This window comes from Aegilops tauschii, chromosome 7 (assembly GCF_002575655.3).
Source record: "Aegilops tauschii subsp. strangulata cultivar AL8/78 chromosome 7, Aet v6.0, whole genome shotgun sequence".
In the NCBI taxonomy this organism is placed as follows: Eukaryota; Viridiplantae; Streptophyta; class Magnoliopsida; order Poales; family Poaceae; genus Aegilops; species Aegilops tauschii.
The window spans coordinates 613,276,021-613,294,750 of NC_053041.3; the positions used below are offsets into that span (position 1 = coordinate 613,276,021).

The window sequence follows — 18,730 nt, forward strand, 5'->3', positions numbered from 1 at the left end:
TGATCACAATCTCATTCCGTTACTGAAGTTATCCATCAGGAACTGAATTTATCCCCGCAGAAGATGCCGGTTCCGGTAAATGCATAATTTTGACTGACTTCACAAAATTACAGTCAAGTTAGCCGTTCCGTAAATACAAACTCGAATTGCTTTGAGTGAATTATATTGATTTGTTTTAGCAAAGAGTGAATTATATTGATGCAAAATTCAGCTCGATTTTCAGGCTTTGCCCAAACCCAAACAGTGCCGTGAGCGATGTATGGGCTTTGCAACGTGGGCTGTGAGGGCCATACAAAGCCCAATCAACGTGAGGACTCACAAACCCTAAATCAACGTGGCAGGCCCAGGCCGCACCCATCGGCCAGCCGGCGCCGCAAACTCTGCTTTCCGTCGGCGAGCGACGCGGCGGCGACTCCGTACGGTCGCCCGCCGGCGCAAGCCCAAGCGGCTTCCCCGCGGCGGCCGCCCGCCGGTGCAAGCCCAGGCAATCTCAGGTCCGCGGGCGGCCGCGGCGTGTGAAGCAGAAGCAGCGGCGACTCCGTGCGGCCGCCGGTGCAAGCCCAGGTCTGTCGTCCCCCCCCCCCCCCCCCCCCCCCCCCCCCCCCCCGCAGAAACGTCGGAGCGGGCGGCGGCCCCGCGGGGTGCCTGACCAGGTTCGCCCCTCAGCTCATCTATCGCAGCTCCCAACTCAACTTGGGGTTTCAATGGTGACCGACAGACTGAGCAACTATACATTTTCAATGGATCGGCAGGCTCGTCATGTCGTCCTTCACCGGCGTGTCCATCATCGACGGCGAGCAGTGCTGTTGCGAGGCGTCGGCCGTGGTGGATGCCGGCGGCGCGGACAGCGGGTACCACCTGCTCGTGGTCCGGGGATACTCGCGTACCAAACAAGAGTTGTCCGCCGGCGAGAGCATCACCTCCGATGTTTTCACCATAGGAGGCCATTGCTGGTACATCGAGTACTACCCCAACGGCGAAAACCCGGACTGCGGCGACTTCATTTCTCTCTTTGTTACCAATTACGACAACAGTCTCAAAGAGCCCCTGGAGACTAAGTTTTGTTTCAGCTTCGTTGACGAGGTTGAGAAGCAGACGCCAATGTACATTCGTGCGGCTGGTAAGACTTACAGATTCACCGACGGCCATTGTTCCTGGGGCACCGACAAGTTTGTGAGAAGAGATGCCCTTGAGCGATCATCGGACCTAAAGGGTGATTGCTTCACCATCCGGTGTGATGTCATGGTCATTCGCAAGGACCCCAAAGCCGAGGATGCCGGTGGCCATGACACCAAGGTGCTCCTGTCTGACATAGACCAGCATTTTAACACTCTCCTTCAAACCAAGGTGGGTGCTGATGTGACATTCGAGGTCAGCGGCGAGACCTTCGCCGCACACCGGTGTGTGCTCGCTGCCCGATCCATGGTGTTCATGGCACAACTATTTGGCCCCATGAAGGAGACGTCCCCCGTCATACAGATCAAAGACATGGAAGCAAAAGTGTTCAAGGCACTGCTTAGCTTTATCTACACAGACTCATTCCCTGTGATGGAGAAGGACAGCATGGAGGAGGATGCAATGGTAGAAGTTATGGAAGATGGGCAAGAAAAGGAGGCAGCAGAGGATGAAATGTTGCTGCAATGGCTTCAAGACTTGTTGGTAGCGGCTGACAGATATGATGTCCAACGGCTCAAGTGCATCTGTGAGAAGCAGTTGTCTGAGAACATAGGTGTGAGCACGGTGATGTCTGCTCTTGCTCTAGCCGAGCAGCACCACTGCAAGGGATTAAAGGAGGCGTGCTTGAAGTTTATCCAAGTCCAGTCCCCCTCGTGCTTGCAAACAGTAATGGCAACGAATGGCTGGGATCATGTAGTTTTGACCTATCCCTCGGTTTTGAAGGAGCTCTTTCTCAAGTTTGCTTCGAACCAGCGAAAGTAACACCCTGCATACGGTACGTTATGCATGTTCCTTAGTTAGACCTGAATTGACACTCTTTTGTATATATGTGGGATCCTCTAGAGAGATGGTAATCTGTGTGTATTGCTTTTGTCTCATCATGTATATAATTTGCCCATGTGCTGAATCAGGGAAATCCTAAAATATGGCAAATTGTCTTTTCATGAAATGGATGGTTTGTAAATTCAGGAGTAAGTGTCAAATTTATCGGCATATCAGTAATGTGCAGCTTCCTAGCTCGTCATTTTATCCTTAGTTGTCTGCATTAGTTGTCTTGTATACTGTTGCTTTGTGCCTTCCCTGTTATGTTTAACCCTTGGTTATCAAAAAGAACAATGTAGATGTTTTGGAAAGGCATTTTATGAACCTGAATTTAGGGGAAACAATTTTTTCTTATTATAATCACAGCGTCAGTGTGAAACCTTGATCGAGTACCCAGGAACCTTCTCCTGGGTGCTTGATGTTTTCATTGTGCGGCGCTTCCCATGGGGGGTGAATGGGGGAGCTTTAAATGTTTTTGCAAAGTCCAATGCTTTAGTTGTTTTCTGTACCTGAAAATATTACTTTCATCCTGGTATATTTTGGAGCACAGATGGTTGCTGTCAGTTTAGAAAAGCTGGGGAAAGCTTTGAGTGCACAGACAGGGCCACAGGGGCTATACTTTTTCTTTATGTAACAAATAGCTTTTGGTCAACCTATTTGGAGGTATGCTGGTGTTGATGTCTGAGCTAGTCTTGCTGTGTTGGCTGCCACATTTTCCCCCATTTCATCACAGATGAGTTGGTTCCTGCCTTTATGCATTTCACCTTATATATCGTAGACGCCCCTGAAAAGCCAAAAAATTAAAATGCCTGTGCAACGTATGCAAGGAAACCGGCTGATTGGATAATCAATGGGAGGTATCTTCGAGAAAATATGAATCATTCACCCTTTTTAGGACATGATGAATGGACAAGCAGTGAATGTAATTTCTGTTCCTATTTATTACTATCATGCAAACGTGTACTGGTGTGAGCTATTACCTAGAGCATTGCTTGACCACAGAAGTTCTCATTGGAGATCAACTACCAGGCTTGTAGTGCTAACAGCTAAGCAATCAGAATATTCCGCAAAAAAAAGAAAAAAGCTAAGCAATCAGAACAACCACATTTTTTTAATTGTATTCATTACATCTTCCGACTTGCCATCATGGCCCCATTGATACATTTTCCAGTTGTTTTTTATCGGAATTTGGTGTTTCTTGCAATTTCCAAGTATCTTGATGCAGATATGTGCACTTACCTACTCATTGTTTCCAGTGGGATGGGTCCAGATTTTCAACATACATATTATATAATTTTTCTTTATATAATAAATATCATTTCGTCAGCTTACTTGGAGCTATGCTGGTATTAACATAGGTTTGAATTAATTGATCCCACCTAGCTGCTCCTGTAAAAAAATTCCAGGTTTATACATGTTATTTCCCATACTGCAGGACACTAGAATCAAAACATTTATCAATGAACACATTGTTGTTTCTTAATGTCAGTTTGCAGGAAATCATATGAATCATCACTCTTATCTGTTTGCATGTTCCGTCAGGCTCAGTATTATACAAACATATACGAGTTGGTGTCCGTTGCATCTTAATTTCTTTGCGTCTTTGTGTTTTTACCCACACACCTAATTATTTGAACTGACATTTGCTGCCCATGCTAATGCTTGTTGTGTCTCTGTTCAAAATCAGTGGCAGCATCCTGCTGCAAATTGCACCCTGGGGCACCTTTCGCATGGCTATTAATCTCCAGACTAGTAGTGCTTGTGAAGATGTCTCTGAGGTAAGCCAAGGGCGTTTTTGGGAGCTTGTACCTGGTCATGCTGTTGGTTGCTTCTCCTCTTCTGATCTGGGTAAGACCATGTTTCATGACAACTTAAGCTCACTTGTCGATACTTTATGGTACTCGGATGACTGAACCGGTGCATTGGCTGTGTGTATGTATAGGTGAAGAATGGCGGCGGTGACCAGTCGGTGCTTGGATTACGTGTATGGATTGTACCAAGGAGGATCTGCGAATACATGGCCTGACCATCCATCCAAATTGAAGAGTTGTAGATGCAAGCAACAAGATATCTTTGCTTGTCTAGTGTAGAAGTTGTTCATACGTGCTAGAAAGACCACGAAATTGTTGGAGCTGCCTGTTACTCTCTCCATTGACATTACACTAGTGTCAAAAAACTTCTTACATTATGGAACGTTCACTGTTTTATCTGAATACTGAATATTAGTACCTTCAAAGATATTGTTCATCAGGGTATGAACAATTACGGGATATACTATGTAATATGGCTAATGGTTTGCCAGGTCATTTTTTTTTGACTGGTCAGTGACTGGTTCGTCCGCCCGGGTGTTTGAGGGGTGTTTAATGCACCTGGCTGTAGATGTTGTTAGAAAATTTCTGTTTTGGTGATAGAAAAGATCAGGCAAGTTGTGTTTACCATTCCATAAACACTATTTTTTTAATGTAATATGGCTAATTGTTTTTGACTTAATTGTATTATTGCATCGCACAAAATTCAGCGCGATGGGTTTTGCAGTTGGGGCCTTGAGGCCCAATGACGTGGTGAGCCGACAGCGCATTGCCTCAAAAAAAAAAAAAACAAGCTGACGGCGCACCACTTTCTGTTTCCGGCGGCGTTGGCGGCGCAGCTAGTGGGGCGGCGGCGTGAACTCCCTTTCAGGCAGCACGAGCGGCCCAGCGAGCGGCGCGTCTTAGTGCGGCGGCGAATCCGCCAGACGGGTCCAGCCCCTCAGCTCGCCGCAGCCTCTGTTTCGGGGAGAAGCGGCGGTGTCTTCGTGCGGCGGCCACTCCGTGGGGTGCTCGCGGCTGCCGGACGTGGCCAGGTTTGGCCCCCACCCACCCACCCACCCCCCTCCGAGTTGCAGCGACGGCTTTGGCGTGGTGGTGGTGTTGAGGTCGAGTTGGTTGTTTCCTAGCGGCGGCTGCTTTTGACGACGTCGATCTAGTGGCACGGCGGGCGTTTGAGACCTCGCATGGGGTCTTTTGTCGGCGCTACTCTGGCCCCGGCAGCCCAGGACCTGCATATTCCGGCGTCTATGGTTTGCCAGGTCGTTTTTTTTTTTTTTTGACTGGTCAGTGACCGGTTCATCCGCCCGGGCATTTGAGGGGTGTTTAAGGCACCTGGCTATAGATGCCGTTAGAAAATTTCTATTTTGGAGATAGAAAAGATCAGCTACGTTGTGTTTACCATTCCATAAACAATTTTTTTAATGTAATATGGCTAACTGTTTTTGACTTAATTGTATTATTGCATCGCACAAAACTCAGCGTGATGGGCTTTGCAGTTGGGGCCTTGAGGCCCAATTACCATGTGGCGAGTTGTTTGTTAACCCTATGCAGGCCCAGGTAGCACGCACGCACGCACGCACGCAACAAGCCGACGGCGCACACTCTCTGTTTCCGGCGGCGGCGGCGGCGGCGCGAACTCCGTTTCCGGCAGCGCGAGCGGCGCAGCAAGTAGAGAGTCGTATTCGTGCGGCAGCGGATCCGTGCGGTGCGTGCTGCCGCCGGACGGGTCCAGCCCCTCAGCTCGCCGCAACCTCTGTTCCGGGGAGAAGCGGCGGCGTCTACGTGCGGCGGCCGCTCCGTGGGGTGCTCGCGGCAGCCGGACGGGACCAGGTTTGCCCCCCACCCACCCCCCTCAGCTCATCGATCCCGAGTCTGAAATTTGTGGAGTGTGAATGGTGACTGAGCAGATTTACTCTCAATGGGCTAGCAGATTCCGTCATGTCGTCGTTCGCCGGTGTGTCTGTAGTCGACGGCGACAAGGAGTGCTCTTGCGAGACATCGGCCGTCCACGCCGGCGCCGACAGCGGGTATCACCTGCTCATGGTCAGGGGCTACCCGCGTACACAGGAGGGGTCATCCACCGGCGACAGCATCACCACTGGTATTTTCAATGTAGGAGGCCACTATTGGTACATCCGGTACTACCCTAACGGCTTAACCCCGGATTGCGCCGACTACGTTTCCCTCTATGTAGCCCTTGTCTACGACAACGACGATGCCGAGCGTGGCCTGGCCGTGGAGGCCAAGTTCAGTTTTAGCCTCGTCGACCATGTTGAGAAGCAGAATCCAATGTACATTTGTGAAGCTAGCAAGACTTGCACCTTCTCCGGCAGTGCTACCTCGTGGGGCTGTGACAGGTTTATGAGAAGAGATGCCATCGAACGATCATCGGATCTGAAGGGTGGTTGTTTCACCGTCCGGTGCGACATCATGGTTGTTTGCCAGGATTCCAAAACCGAGGACGCCGGTCGCACCCTGTCTGGCATACACCACCATTTTAACAATCTTTTGCAAACCAAGGTGGGTGCTGATGTGACATTCGAGGTCAGTGGCGAGAGGTTCGCTGCACACCGGTGTGTGCTTGCAGCCAGGTCTAAAGTATTCATGGCACAACTCTTTGGCCCCATGAAGGAGGGCACCACTACATCCACCGTCATACAGATCAAAGACATGGAAGCAAAAGTGTTCAGGGCTTTGCTTATCTTCATCTACACGGATGTATTTCCCTTGCCTTTGAGAGAGGAGCACAGGATGGGGGAGGATGAAATGTCAGTAGTTATGGAAGAAGCAAAAGAAGCGGAGGCAGTTCAAGATGAAATGAGGCTGCAATGTTTGCAACACTTGTTTGTGGCAGCAGACAGATATGATCTCCAACGGCTCAAGTTCATCTGTGAGCAACAGCTGTCTGAACACATAGGTGTGACCTCGGTGATGTCCACTCTTGCTCTAGCCGAGCAGCACCACTGCCAGGGATTGAAGGAGGCGTGCTTCAAGTTTATCCAAGTCCAGTCTCCCTCGTGCTTGCAAACAGTAATGTCAACTAATGGCTGGGACCGTGTATATACGACTTATCCCTCGGTTTTTAAGGAGTTCATTGCCAACCTTGCTTTAAACCAGCGGTAGTAACACCCTGTGTACGGTATGCATGTTCCTTAGTTAGACCTGCAGTGACAATCTTTTGCCTTGCGCCTTCCCTGTCAGCTACCTCTATGATGTGTGTGTTGCTTTTGTCTCGTCATGTAATTTGCATATATGCTGAATCAGAAAAATGCGACATATGGGCAGATCGTCTCTTCATGGAATGGAAGGTCTGTAAATTCAGGTGTAGGCGTCAAATTGATTGGTGCTACAGTAATGTTCAAGTTTCCTAGCTAGTTGTTTCATCCGCATATATTTCTCTGTCCGTTAGTTGTCTTGTATATTGTTGCTTTGTGTCTTCCCTTTTCTTGATGTTTTCGTAAAGGCATTTTATGAATCTTGATTTAGGGGAAATAATTATTTCTGATTACAGTAATAGCGTCGGTCTGAAATCTTAATCCAGTAGCCAATAACCTTCTCCTGGGTGCTTGATGTTCTCCTTGGGTGATGCCTCCCATGGGAGAGGAAGGTCGGAGCTTGAAAGGTTTTGCAAAGTCTGGAACCATACAGTCAGAATTCATGGAAAGCCGTTCGGGCCGTTCGGGCCGAGAGTTGTGTCAGTTTTCAGTTGAAGTCACCACCGATAATAACTGGAGTGGTAACTAAAGCAATCTTAGCGCGGCTCACTTGCGTGGCAACAGTGAGGACGAAGCGCTGAGAAAGAAACGGCTGAAGGACCAATTAGAAGTAAACCACCCAAATGGCTTGTCGCTAGCACCCATTGCCACGTGAATTTCTCTTGAGGGTCAATTGATTTGAGATCAAAGTAGGAGAATTCGGCCCTGATCGTTTCTTGGAGCGCAATGCGATCAATATTTTCTTGGGACATATATATTCTTTCAGCTGGATTCTGCGTCTCGTTTGCCTAAAACCCCTTATGTTCCAGAACAGGATCCTCATTGGAGGATTCTTTTACGGAGCCGCACCCCTTTGGTGCCCATGAATTTTGCTTTGGCAGCGGCGAGAGACGAGGGCACACTCGGCCCAGCTGGTGCTTGGTCTGAGACCACAAAAAAACCTATAGCAGCAGTCGATGGTGTCGTCCTCTTCGTCGACCTTCCGCCTGGGCGGCGGCGAAGCAGGAGGAGAGGGCCGTGCTGAGGCGTTCATACATGCAGCGGTGCAATTGGGGTTAATCGTGAGCGAGGCGATCGAGGCCGTACGACGGCGATCGATTAATTTTCGTTTTCCTGCTGATTGATTGCAGGAACTGAATCAATCGTGGCCTTCAGGACCCGATGTACCCACGGGGAAATTAAGAAGCTGTCCTCGACCAAATCCTAAGCCGATCTATATCAACCATTGGATCTAACTTAATACTGCCCCTCCAATTTCGTTGTATGATGTACCGTAAAAAATCTCTTTAGTTTTTATGCTATTTTTAAAGTCAACAAAGCGATCCCGCAGCAACGCGCGAGGTATCATCTAGTTAATTACAGTGCTACTGCCTCCGCCATGACAAGAATCGCGTAGGGCGCCGTTTCAGAGATCGGGGAACCAGTCGTCCTCGCCGTCGTCGTTGAGGTAGCGGCGGTAGCGGTCGAGGTCCTCGTCGGCGAGGCCGTAGCGGCGGCGCCAGTACTCGAGCCTCGCCTCCGCCCCCCGCATGTTGCTCATCACCCTCCGGTATAGTGGGGAGACGGGGCTGCCGGTGAAAACCGTGCTATGACTCGGGTCATGGCGAGCGATGGCGGCGTTTTCGCGTCGTTATCTTGTTGAAGACATCGCCTTTGCAGCTTCTGTCGACTTGCTTGCGCTGCTCTGGGTGAAAACCTTGATCCGGAGTTTCCGGATCGGACGATGGCGGTGCTTTTGGGCGTCGTTTTCCCTCATGGGGGCATCGTTTTTTGAGCAGCGGCTGGATGCAGGACCAGAGGACGGATTCTTTGGTGGAGCGGTGCAGCATCTCACTCATTGATGGCGGCGGATCTCGGCGGCATAGCGCTGTGGTGACTCTGCGTCCGATGCGCGGAAATGGACTCGCGCAGGAGGGTGACGCGGTCTGGCGTCGTGGTGGCGTCGACGGCAGCTAGACCGGGCAAGGTAGATGCATCAGTACAGCTCTGAAGATGGATTGGTGGCAGGTGGCTGCGGCGGCCTCAGACCCGGCAGACGTCCTGGTTGAGGAGTACGCCGGACTGGTAGGTGACCCATACCCGGCAGGCGTCCTGGATGGGACCTCAGATCTTAGATGTTAGGCTTGGCTGCGAGGTCTGTTTGGTACTAGGCCCAGACTATCAGCATCCCTTCATCAGTTGGATAGGAGTAGCGACACTTTTGTTGCCTAGTCGGTGGCTTCAGTCTTACTGTTGTATGACTTTGTAAGGTCTTGTGTGAATAATTAATAAAGTGGCTGCATGCATCCTCCAAATGGAGAGGCCGGGGGTCCTCCTCCATTTCAAAAAAAAAAACCCCTCCGGTACGCCGCGTTGATCCGCTGGAAGTCCACGCGGTCGCTGTTTTCTTGGCGCACGACGTCCGGGTGGTACTGCAGTGCGAGGCGGTGGAAGGCCTTCTTGACCTCGCCCCTGGTGGCCCCCGGCGCCAGCCGCAGCGTCCGGTAGTGGTCCTCCTCCAGAGCCACGCCCGGGGTCGCCGCCGGCCTCTTTTCCCGCGTCGCCCCGCACCTCACCGCCGCTGACGACGACGCCCTACGCCGCCGCCCCACCGCCGGCCACGCCGAAGACGACGGGCCGCGCAGGCTCAGCACCACCCCTCCTCCGGCGGCAACCGCCATGGATGTGCGCGCACGCGTGGCAAGAAACGTAATCGCGAGGTCGATCTGGAGTTCTGGGCGAGTTCTGACGGTGCAGGCTCTGGGAGCTCGGATCTGGATGCGTTTGTTGTGTTGACCGCGTGGTGTTTCGCTGGAATGGATGAGGCTGCCGCGTAGTGGCGCGTGGAATCTATAGGGAGGAGGAGGCGGCTGCCGTTGGTTCGGGCTCGCCGGAAGGAGCGGCACGTTTGGGCAGGCTCGCCGTTGTTTCTCACGTTGCCATTGCTCGCACGTTTCGGTACAGACAAAAACTCGACGATACGGAGAGAGGGGACACCGCGGCGTCCATATCCGCTCCGTTGCCGCAAGCGTGACTATTCCTTCCTTCTGGAAAACAGAGGAAGCTTTCACGTAATGTAAAAAAATGTGTTCTACAATTTCAGCACTCAACAATTGACCGGGTACCTTTTTTTTTTTTTTTGCAAAAGTACATATTGCAAACCGGATAAGTAGATACCTTGTTCCCCCTCGGTATCTGGTACACCCGTTTCTGGTTTATATACTATATATACTACTCTGTCCAATAATATAATACGTTTTTGCAAGCTGTTTTAGTTTGCAAACAACATCCTATATTATGAACAGAGGAAGTACTTTATAGTAAAAAGTTGTGAAAAAACTGGAAAATATATGATAGTTTTTTTTAATACTAGCACACATGCTCGTGCGGTTATAAAAATTGCACTATCTGACTAACCATGGCTCAAGCACCACGCATGTTCACGTTCTCCATTTTAACACATCAACCCACCCGTGCCGCATCATATGAGTAGTACAACTCCTCACGCAATGAGTAGTACAACTCCTCACGTATGCCGAGTGACATCCTTTCATATGGTTGAGATTGCGCCCTGAGTCCTTGCAAAAAAAAAGATATTGTGCCCTGAGAGAGAAATTCTTTTCATGTCCCCCAATAAATTGAATTAAAACAGCGCCTTAATACTGAAGAATACAAGAAAATGCATTGAATAAACACTAATCCAAATCTTTAATTTTGTGATCGAACATGGCATCAATTGCATGTAGATTTAATATGTAGGTAAGAACCCATGCACTGCAATGGATACAGAATATATAAATATGTCTTTACAAACTTGAAGAATAATTTACCACTCAAACAACACGGCTAGTACAAAAGATTAAAGAACATTTATCATGCCCATATAGAAAGTTGTCCACCATCCGATCAGTATTACAACAAAAACTAACAAATACTAAATCCAAGATATGTTCGGTAGCATCCAAGATCTGAATGACGACAAAGCATTTGAAAGAAAATATTGGTAAGATAATAAACATAAGAGCTTGTATGCTAAACTTTGAGTTCGTAATGATGTAACATCAAGTTCGGATAACTAAAAGGCACAATATGTTGAGACACGGGAGAAAGATACACCTTCAGTTCACCAATGGAAATGAGGTGATTCTCAACGCTAATGGCAGGCTCAGACAATTCGACCTGCACGACATTCGTCAGCCTCGGATAAAACACGCAACCTGGTACAAAACATCGCAAAATTGAAAATTGTTTGTGTGCTTTCATTGTAAAAGATTTTTTCCATCATACTCAACACACTCACCTCTATTTCTCGAAATCTCACGAAAGCTCCAAATTTCTTATTTCTCTACATTTTCAATTTATGAAATAAAGGTTAAGAGGTAAAAACACACATTTCCCCTCCGTTTCCTTAACAAAACATTGACTTTAAATTGATTGTTGTGTATTGGAATTCCCTGACCGCAGCCCCATTATGGTACTGCTATTTAGGTGATGTATTCCCACTTATCGTGATTGTACCGTTTATTACGTGATATATGTGGAGATGTAAATAGGGTAGTACTCCCTCCATTCCGTAAACAAGGCTACAAACTCAAATTACAGGTACCAAGGTAAAATTTAATGACTACTTTGCAAGCCAATTTTTCTTCTTGTTAGCCAGGATCGTATTATACGCCCGCATGCATGCAAGGAAGAAATGAGAAGGAAGTAACACATTGTCATTATGACTAAATACATGCAAGTATTAAACAAGTTGCTACTACGAGGAAACATCATTAATTTTTTCCTCGACTACTGTTAGTGGCCTTGTATAGATGTAAAATGTATTTTTCATAATGGTCTTGTATAAGGGAATGAAGGGAGTACTACTCGAAATAGTCATCTGGTCTGCTCCACAAAAGCCCAGCGAACTGTAACAAGCTCAAATGCTCAATGTTGCGTTCATCTATATGCAACAATGGCAGTGGCGGGGCGAGCATCCATACGTTGTGATGTCACATGGATCTGGTGCAGTCGATTTTTTCAACTTGTTTGATCAGCAGTGGTATACACATACATGAGGTTCTCCTGCATGCCAAATTCATGTGTAATCACTAAACTACACAGCTACAACGTGGCTTCGCCACTGAACAACGGCCTTGTTGGTAAAAAAAAAAGAACTCATCAAATCATTGCAACAAATTCCAACGGCAACGCGGGGTATCATTTCTAGTATAATACTACCTCTGTAACATAATACTGTCTCTATATAAAAATATAAGATGTTTTGGTAATCTAAAGTAACCTATCAAAACGTCTTATATTTGGGTACGGACCTCTCTCCTGCGACCGCGTCACGCCCGTGGGCGACCGGCCACACCCCCAGCGCCTCCTCCCCGAGCCTTCCCCTTTCCTCCCTCCCCACCGCCGTCATTGGCGTCCGGCACCGGGCCTGGCCTGGGCGGCGCTGGCGGCGGCCCTTGGCCTTTCCCCTCTCGGTGTCGCGCTGACGCGGGGCGGCGCGGCGCTGCAGGGTGCTCCTAGGCGGCGGGGCCCTTCGTCGTGGTGGCGGGCGATTTGCTGGGCGGCAGCGCTGCCGTTGGCAGCGGGGTGGCGCGGCGGCGTGATCTGGCGGGGCCCGCTCGACCCAGATCTGGGCCCCGTCTAGGTGTGGGCGGGCCGACGGCGCGAAGGGTCGACGGCATGGCTTCCGGGAGGCGGGGGAGTGGCGATGGGCGATCGGGTGTTGGCGGCGCTGGCGCCAACCTGCTGCAGCATTTTGCGGGCTCGTTCTGGGCCTGGCCGGGCCAGGGTGGGCCTGGTATGCCCTGCTGTCGCTTCCGGATGGTGATTGCGATGGTGCCAGAGTCACGGGTCTCCCGCACAACGGCGGTGGGGATGGTTCCCTCCCGCGCAGCTCCAGTGTTGTTTCTCCCTTCGCCTGGTGCTTCTTTCTCCGTCCTCTTGGCCTCGTGGTGGTGACGACAGTGAGGTGGTATGGGTGGCGCATGCTGGTGGGCAGCGAGTTGGCTAGTTGGCTTCGGCTCGATTGGGCAGTGGGGTTTGGAGTACAGGAGCAATCCTTGCCGGTTCTTCCGGCTCCAATGTGGTGAAACCTGCGGGTGCCGCCATTTCTTCCTGGAGGGTGTCGCTGGTATCCATCCCCCACTCCCTTCCGCGTGCCGGGGAAACCCTAGGACACGTCCGGGAAGTAGTGTTGTCGGTGTCGCGTTCCTTCTTGGAGGTGCTGGTTGGTACGTGATGGATTGGAGCCTTGTACTGTGGTGGGTCGAATCCGGAGGGCGCGGCGGGGGCGGGTCATCCTCACTTTGTCGAGCTGGCGTTATTGGCATTTGTTTCTTCTTTTTTGTTCTATTTTTTTTGGACTTGTTGTGCTACTCGCCCCAACAATTGACATGTGATCGGTGTTAGTTACTTTGTAATACAAAGCGAGAAAATCTTTTTTGGTATATTTGGGTACGGAGAGAGTACAAGATACTCCCTCCTTTCCGGTTTATAGAGCTTATCTCAAAATTTTAGTTTTTTTTATTTTATACGGCTCAATTTGGTTGTTCCTCATCACATGTTCAGATTCCAAGGTGCATTAAATCATTGCATGCAAGTATTAAGAGAAAATTGACCAATGCATGTACTTTATGCATGCACGCATTACAATGCATTGATAAACATATTTTTTTGAGAAAAACAAGAGTATTAATTAGATTTTTTGCAAACTACAAAAAATATTCCACCACTCGCCATCTACCTTGGTTGGTGAGATTTTTAAATTGAGTCCTATAAACCGAAAAGAAGGGAGTATTATTGCAGTTTAGATTATATGGCTAGGGATAAGAATTCCTGTGCAATCAGCTGGGTGGAGACGAGTCCAGCCGGGAACGTCGCAGTCTCTAGAAACATGCACGTAGTGTCGTTTTTTAAAAACAGAGTGCACTTTCACTGGAGTATTTTTTACTTTTCGTACGCACGGGCAGGAGCTAGCGGGGTTCCGATCGATCACCCTACAGACATAACACTGTTCCGACGACCCTCCCTCGGCGCTTCCACACGGCAGCGACTCGACCGGCCGGGCAAGGGGAGGTGCATTCTCCCTGTTCCCGACTGATCGCCGGGTCCTCCACGCTTCTACTAACCGCGGCTCGATTGGAACCGCCTGCCCGACTTGGATGTCAATGTGAACCCCGGCTCGATTGCTTTGCCGTATCGGACGAAACGAAAGAACTGCCCACGCAGTTTCGCTGTGCTGGTCCGTGGTGTGCACGTACCACTAGGAGGCAAATCGTACGCAGACCTAGTGTGACTAATTTTTCGACAAAGCGAATACATTAATATCACGGAGATGTCACTCCCGTGCAACTAACTGAATGAATGCTTGCGTCGGTCATGGAGTGATGCCTCCACAGGAACTTTTCAATTGATGGGAAATAGTACTTCCTGGAGGTTTTAGTGCAGACCAAGCAGAGCAGATTGGGTGCGCGTGATCGCCGGACAAAGCTGATGTTGAAGCGACTTTCACAAGTCAGATGGTGTTCGTCGAGGAGAGTCGTGAGTACTTGATGCCATAAAGGGAGCTTGCGAGTTTGATGGTCTCTTTTTGCTGTTTATGTGGGAATCTGCCATAATGCAGAACTCTGTCAGATCATGAGTACTATGATGTGCAACTACCACCGCCACAAATTCATATGTTTGAGTAGCATCCGCCCCCTAATGAACCATGCAAACCACAAGTTCGTACACAGACAAAGAAAAACCCAATAATTAAAATAATGATTTACTTATAAACCATACTTATGTGTTGGCCTACGCACACCAGCTTCGCACCTTAATTCGGCATATGACCTTTAGACTATTTTACATCACTTCATGAATTCGTGACTTCTGACTGTGGGCTTGCGGCACGAATTTTCTGAGAGCATCTACAATCCTGTGCCTCAAACACCCCTCAAACGCCCTGGCAGGCCACCCGGTCACTAAACGGTACAAGAAAAATCAACCCAATCGGACCCCTCAAACTGGCGTCACATGCCCGGGCTGTCCAGCGTCCTTCATATCCAGCCAAATGTTGGGTGGATATAGGGTGGTCCGGGTGCACCCGGGCGCTTCCGCCACGTCAGTCCGGCCCACCCGACCTCACAAGCATCCCATCTGATGAAAATCCTAGACAGCAATCCGCTAAGTCCACTCCACTCTCTTCGTCCACTCCTCTTTTCAATTCACCACTTCCTCACCATATCTGATCCATGACGGATGACCGCAGCAGCTCTGGCTCCAGCGGCGACGAAAGCGACGTTGATGTGACCGCTCTCCGCATCGCTTGCGCCACTCACGTCTAGATCGGGGCGGTAGTAGCGGCGGCGGCTCCCCTTCGCCCGTCGTCACAGTGCCGGTGACGTTGCCGGGCCCTCCTGTATGCCGCGCGACATTGACAGTAGCACCGCCCGCTCCACCCAACTCCAGGTACGCTGTCCACTGACACCGTTTGGTGCTTGTGCCCTCGCCGACGCTGGGCCAGTCGAGGACGCCCGAGTCGGAGGCGCGGGCCGCGTGGCGCGAGTGACAACCCGCGAGGCCCTGGCGATGGGCGACGCGTCGGCGGCGCATCAGGGATCGGATTTGAGTTACAAGGGTGCGGATGCACCAAAATAAGGAGTGACCGGTCACTGTCCCCTCACGCGTCCGGACGCGTCCGCGGACGTGTAGGGGGTCTGATATGAAAATCACAGTTGTAGATGCTCTGAGTCTGAAGTGCAATTGTTGTATCAAAATATTTACGATGGGTTTGATCAATCACGTCAGATTGAGTCCTAGAGCAAGCCAGCTTACAAACAGTAGAAGCAGCCCAAGGGAATCGTTTATGGAGAGCTTTGTGCTAGCTGTGCACGTATGGATCAAGTTATTTTGATTTTTTTATATCGCAAGTATGGATCAAGTTATTCCACGAAGCTATAGCTTAGTGGCTAGAACATTATGTAGTGAAGGGCAGGTGTTGTGTTCGAATCTCAGCATAGAACCAATTTTTTAGCTGGTCAATGGAGCCGTGTACGGGTATTTCGAGCAGGCCCATCAATATGTCTTTTACCTGACGATAAAAAAAAGGCAAAGTCCCATGGCGGACAAAAAATCAGCCGGGTCCCACCATAAACGAAAAAAGTGGAGAAACACTCCATCCTTTAATATTAGATATAGATATAGATAATTCTAAAAAAAATAGATATAGATATAGATATAGAATTGCTTAGGCCTGCTTGCTGAGATCGTACATTTTTTCCCGCAAAAAAGAGAGATGGTATTATTTTTCTTTTGTGAAACAGATTGTCTCTTTTGTTCGCTGTATGAACACGAGAACGATATTATACATGCCAATTTTACTTTTAGTCACGACCATTCTAATTATAATCATCGAAATATATTATCATCAGCTTATGCTTATATTAATCAAGTCTTATTGCGCAATGCAGAACATTATGTCTATGATGGAAAAGGAGAAGGTAAAGGAGGAAGGGATGTCGTGGCCACTTGAATGTCTTCTGAAGAAGAGGATTTTTTACACGCAGTCTTGCATTCATCCAAAGCTGTGTAGCAGTGCTCATCTACAAGACAGCAGAAGCAAATAACTGCAGTGGTGCAAGGACTGAAACGCTTGCATAGCCCGGCAGGTAGATTGATCTTCTCGCTATGAGTCTTGGCCATGGTACGGCCTATGTAAATAACAAACGTATAATTGTTATGCCATTATTCTCAACAGATTAGTCAAGACACAAAAAAGCAAGTCTTCAGTAGCTATAGTACATACTTCTTAGAAAAGCGAAAGAACTTTTTTTCTTTTGCGAAAGAGAGAAGCAGAAGAACAACACATTCATAACCGGTGGACTAAATTCAAGAAGAGTTGTAAAGAAAGAGAAATATCAGCCGGTGTGCTTACATTGAGCAATAGTAGCAGAACATACGAGTAGTGCAAGCATGCACATCGTGTACTTGTCCATCCTCGCATACATCAATACGCAGGAACCCAGTTTTGATTCTCGATGAGAAATATTTGTTCGACTATATTTTGCTGGCAATCAACATATGACTGATATAAATAGGAGATCTCTACTCCTAAAGAGGGAGTTCGTACGTCATTCATCGTTACCCAGTCATTAATACAAACAGATTTCATCGGTTCTCGGTCATTAATTCAAACAGATTTCATCGGTACTGAGTCATTAATGCAAACAGAGTTCATCGGTACTCAGTCATTAATGCAACCAGATTTCATCGGTACTCAGTCATTAATACAAACATAATTTGGAAATGAAGCACCAAAATCAATTGGAAAATCAAGCCATTACCTACATCTAAGTAGGGATTTTTTCGAGTCAAATCAATTGTAAAATTGAGCCATTGATGCAATTCATTAATAGTCAAAGACTTAATTGAAATGCAAATAATTAATAGTAGGAGTTACTTCAATCGTATCTCTACTCCTAAACGGGCAGTACATAGGTCAGTCGCTCGTTCATCACACCTCCCACCGGTTTTTGTTCCACCTCACACCGATTTTTTCAACAAAGGAACAACCCATCGATCTTTTTTAAGCGAATCCCACATTTGACTGGGTTACTCCTAAAGAGGGAGTTCGTATGTCGTTCATCGGTACTCAGTCATTAATACAAACAGATTTCATCGGTTCTCAGTCATTAATGCAAACATATTTCATCGGTACTCAGTCATTAATGCAAACAGATTTCATCGGTACTCAGTCATTAATACAAACATAATTTGGAAATGAAGTACCAAAATCAATTTGAAAATCAAGCCATTACCTACGTCTAAGTAGGGATTTTTTCGTGCCAAATCAATTGTAAAATTGAGCCATCAATGCAATTCATTAATTAGTTAGAGACTTAATTAAAATGCAAATAATTAATAGTAGGAAGTTATTTCAATCGTATCTCTACTCCTAAACGGGCAGTACATAGGTCAATCGCTCGTTCATCACACCTCCCACCGGTTTTTGTTCCACCTTACACCGATTTTTTCAACAAAGGAACAACCCCACCGATCTTTTTTAAGCGAACCCCAGCTTTGACTGGGGTTTTTTTCTCTTCTCAGATTGTTTTCGCTCCATTCCGATTTCTTTTCATCAATCCTTCCCGATCCATCATATAAAAAAACACATCCCGATCCATTCCCAATTCATTTTTCTTTCCAAACCCAGTGCTCCCTAGTCGGGGACGGCAGTGGAGACGGCATGTGCCAAACTATATATTTTTTAAATTTCAGACAGCATGTTGTTCAGGTCATGTGGAACATATTGAGCTCATAGAAACATATCTCCAGTGTTGGAAATATGAGCAATTTACGGAATGATTTTATTGACAGAAATACTAGATAAAGCATGACTAATATAGCAAAGATAAAACAAGTCATGCAATTCGACTGAGAGAAGGTAAATAGCATTTGCATATATGAACTGTAGCCTAGCATATGTAGAGCAGACAGTAGAGGTAGTTGCATATGTGGAGTAGAACCTAACACATCTAGGGCAAGTACTAGTACGAGAAACTGTGGCGGGACATCTAATAGAAAGAAGAAGAACACATACGTGACAGCAGCAGCAGCAGTACTGGACTTGGGGTCGGTGTCCTCGCCAGCCATGTCGTCGAGGAGGTTGTCGACGTCAGGGAAGTAGTCGTCGTCGGGGAAGTAGTCGTCGAAGTCCGGGGCGTTCGTGACGAAGGAGTCAGTAGT

The 18,730-nt window shown here is 48.2% G+C and overlaps 2 protein-coding genes and 1 long non-coding RNA gene across 4 annotated transcripts; 1 reads left to right on the plus strand and 2 right to left on the minus strand.

The window, feature by feature from the left end:
- The first annotated feature begins 598 nt into the window (after nt 1–598).
- Nucleotides 599–7,180, plus strand: LOC109781587 (uncharacterized). Its single transcript, XM_073504566.1, has 5 exons — nt 599–653; nt 753–1,937; nt 3,686–3,776; nt 5,351–5,636; nt 5,737–7,180. The coding sequence occupies exons 2-5, from the start codon at nt 760–762 to the stop codon at nt 6,927–6,929; spliced, it is 2,748 nt and encodes a 915-aa protein (XP_073360667.1). The 5' UTR covers nt 599–653; nt 753–759; the 3' UTR covers nt 6,930–7,180.
- Nucleotides 7,181–8,290: 1,110 nt separating this feature from the next.
- LOC109781588 (chaperone protein dnaJ 1, mitochondrial-like) lies at nt 8,291–9,978 on the minus strand. 2 transcript variants are annotated; one of them, XM_073503112.1, is made up of 2 exons: nt 9,368–9,978; nt 8,291–8,589 (listed from the first exon to the last, which is right to left on the minus strand). In XM_073503112.1, the coding sequence occupies exons 1-2, from the start codon at nt 9,679–9,681 to the stop codon at nt 8,427–8,429; spliced, it is 477 nt and encodes a 158-aa protein (XP_073359213.1). In that variant the 5' UTR covers nt 9,682–9,978; the 3' UTR covers nt 8,291–8,426. The 2 variants fall into 2 exon arrangements, with proteins under 2 accessions (XP_073359213.1, XP_073359212.1); XM_073503111.1 differs by having other exon boundaries at nt 8,291–8,563; nt 9,357–9,972.
- Nucleotides 9,979–16,381: 6,403 nt separating this feature from the next.
- Nucleotides 16,382–17,315, minus strand: LOC120969688 (uncharacterized). The gene is made up of 2 exons (XR_005764039.3): nt 16,920–17,315; nt 16,382–16,695 (listed from the first exon to the last, which is right to left on the minus strand). It is a non-coding gene; the product is annotated as an uncharacterized lncRNA (long non-coding RNA).
- Between the last annotated feature and the right edge of the window lie 1,415 nt (nt 17,316–18,730).

What these genes read in the sequence shown, in the direction of transcription:
- LOC109781587 (XM_073504566.1), top strand. Translation starts at nt 760, where the DNA reads ATGTCGTCCTTCACCGGCGTGTCCATCATCGACGGCGAGCAGTGCTGT. An exon ending in CTTGTGAAGATGTCTCTGAG is followed by an intron (nt 3,777 to 5,350) that starts GTAAGCCAAGGG and finishes GTTTGTTAACCC; the next exon opens with TATGCAGGCCCAGGTAGCAC. An exon ending in CGGCAGCCGGACGGGACCAG is followed by an intron (nt 5,637 to 5,736) that starts GTTTGCCCCCCA and finishes ATGGGCTAGCAG; the next exon opens with ATTCCGTCATGTCGTCGTTC.
- LOC109781588 (XM_073503112.1), bottom strand. Translation starts at nt 9,681, where the DNA reads ATGGCGGTTGCCGCCGGAGGAGGGGTGGTGCTGAGCCTGCGCGGCCCG. An exon ending in TTCCAGCGGATCAACGCGGC is followed by an intron (nt 8,590 to 9,367) that starts GTACCGGAGGGG and finishes TTTCACCGGCAG; the next exon opens with CCCCGTCTCCCCACTATACC.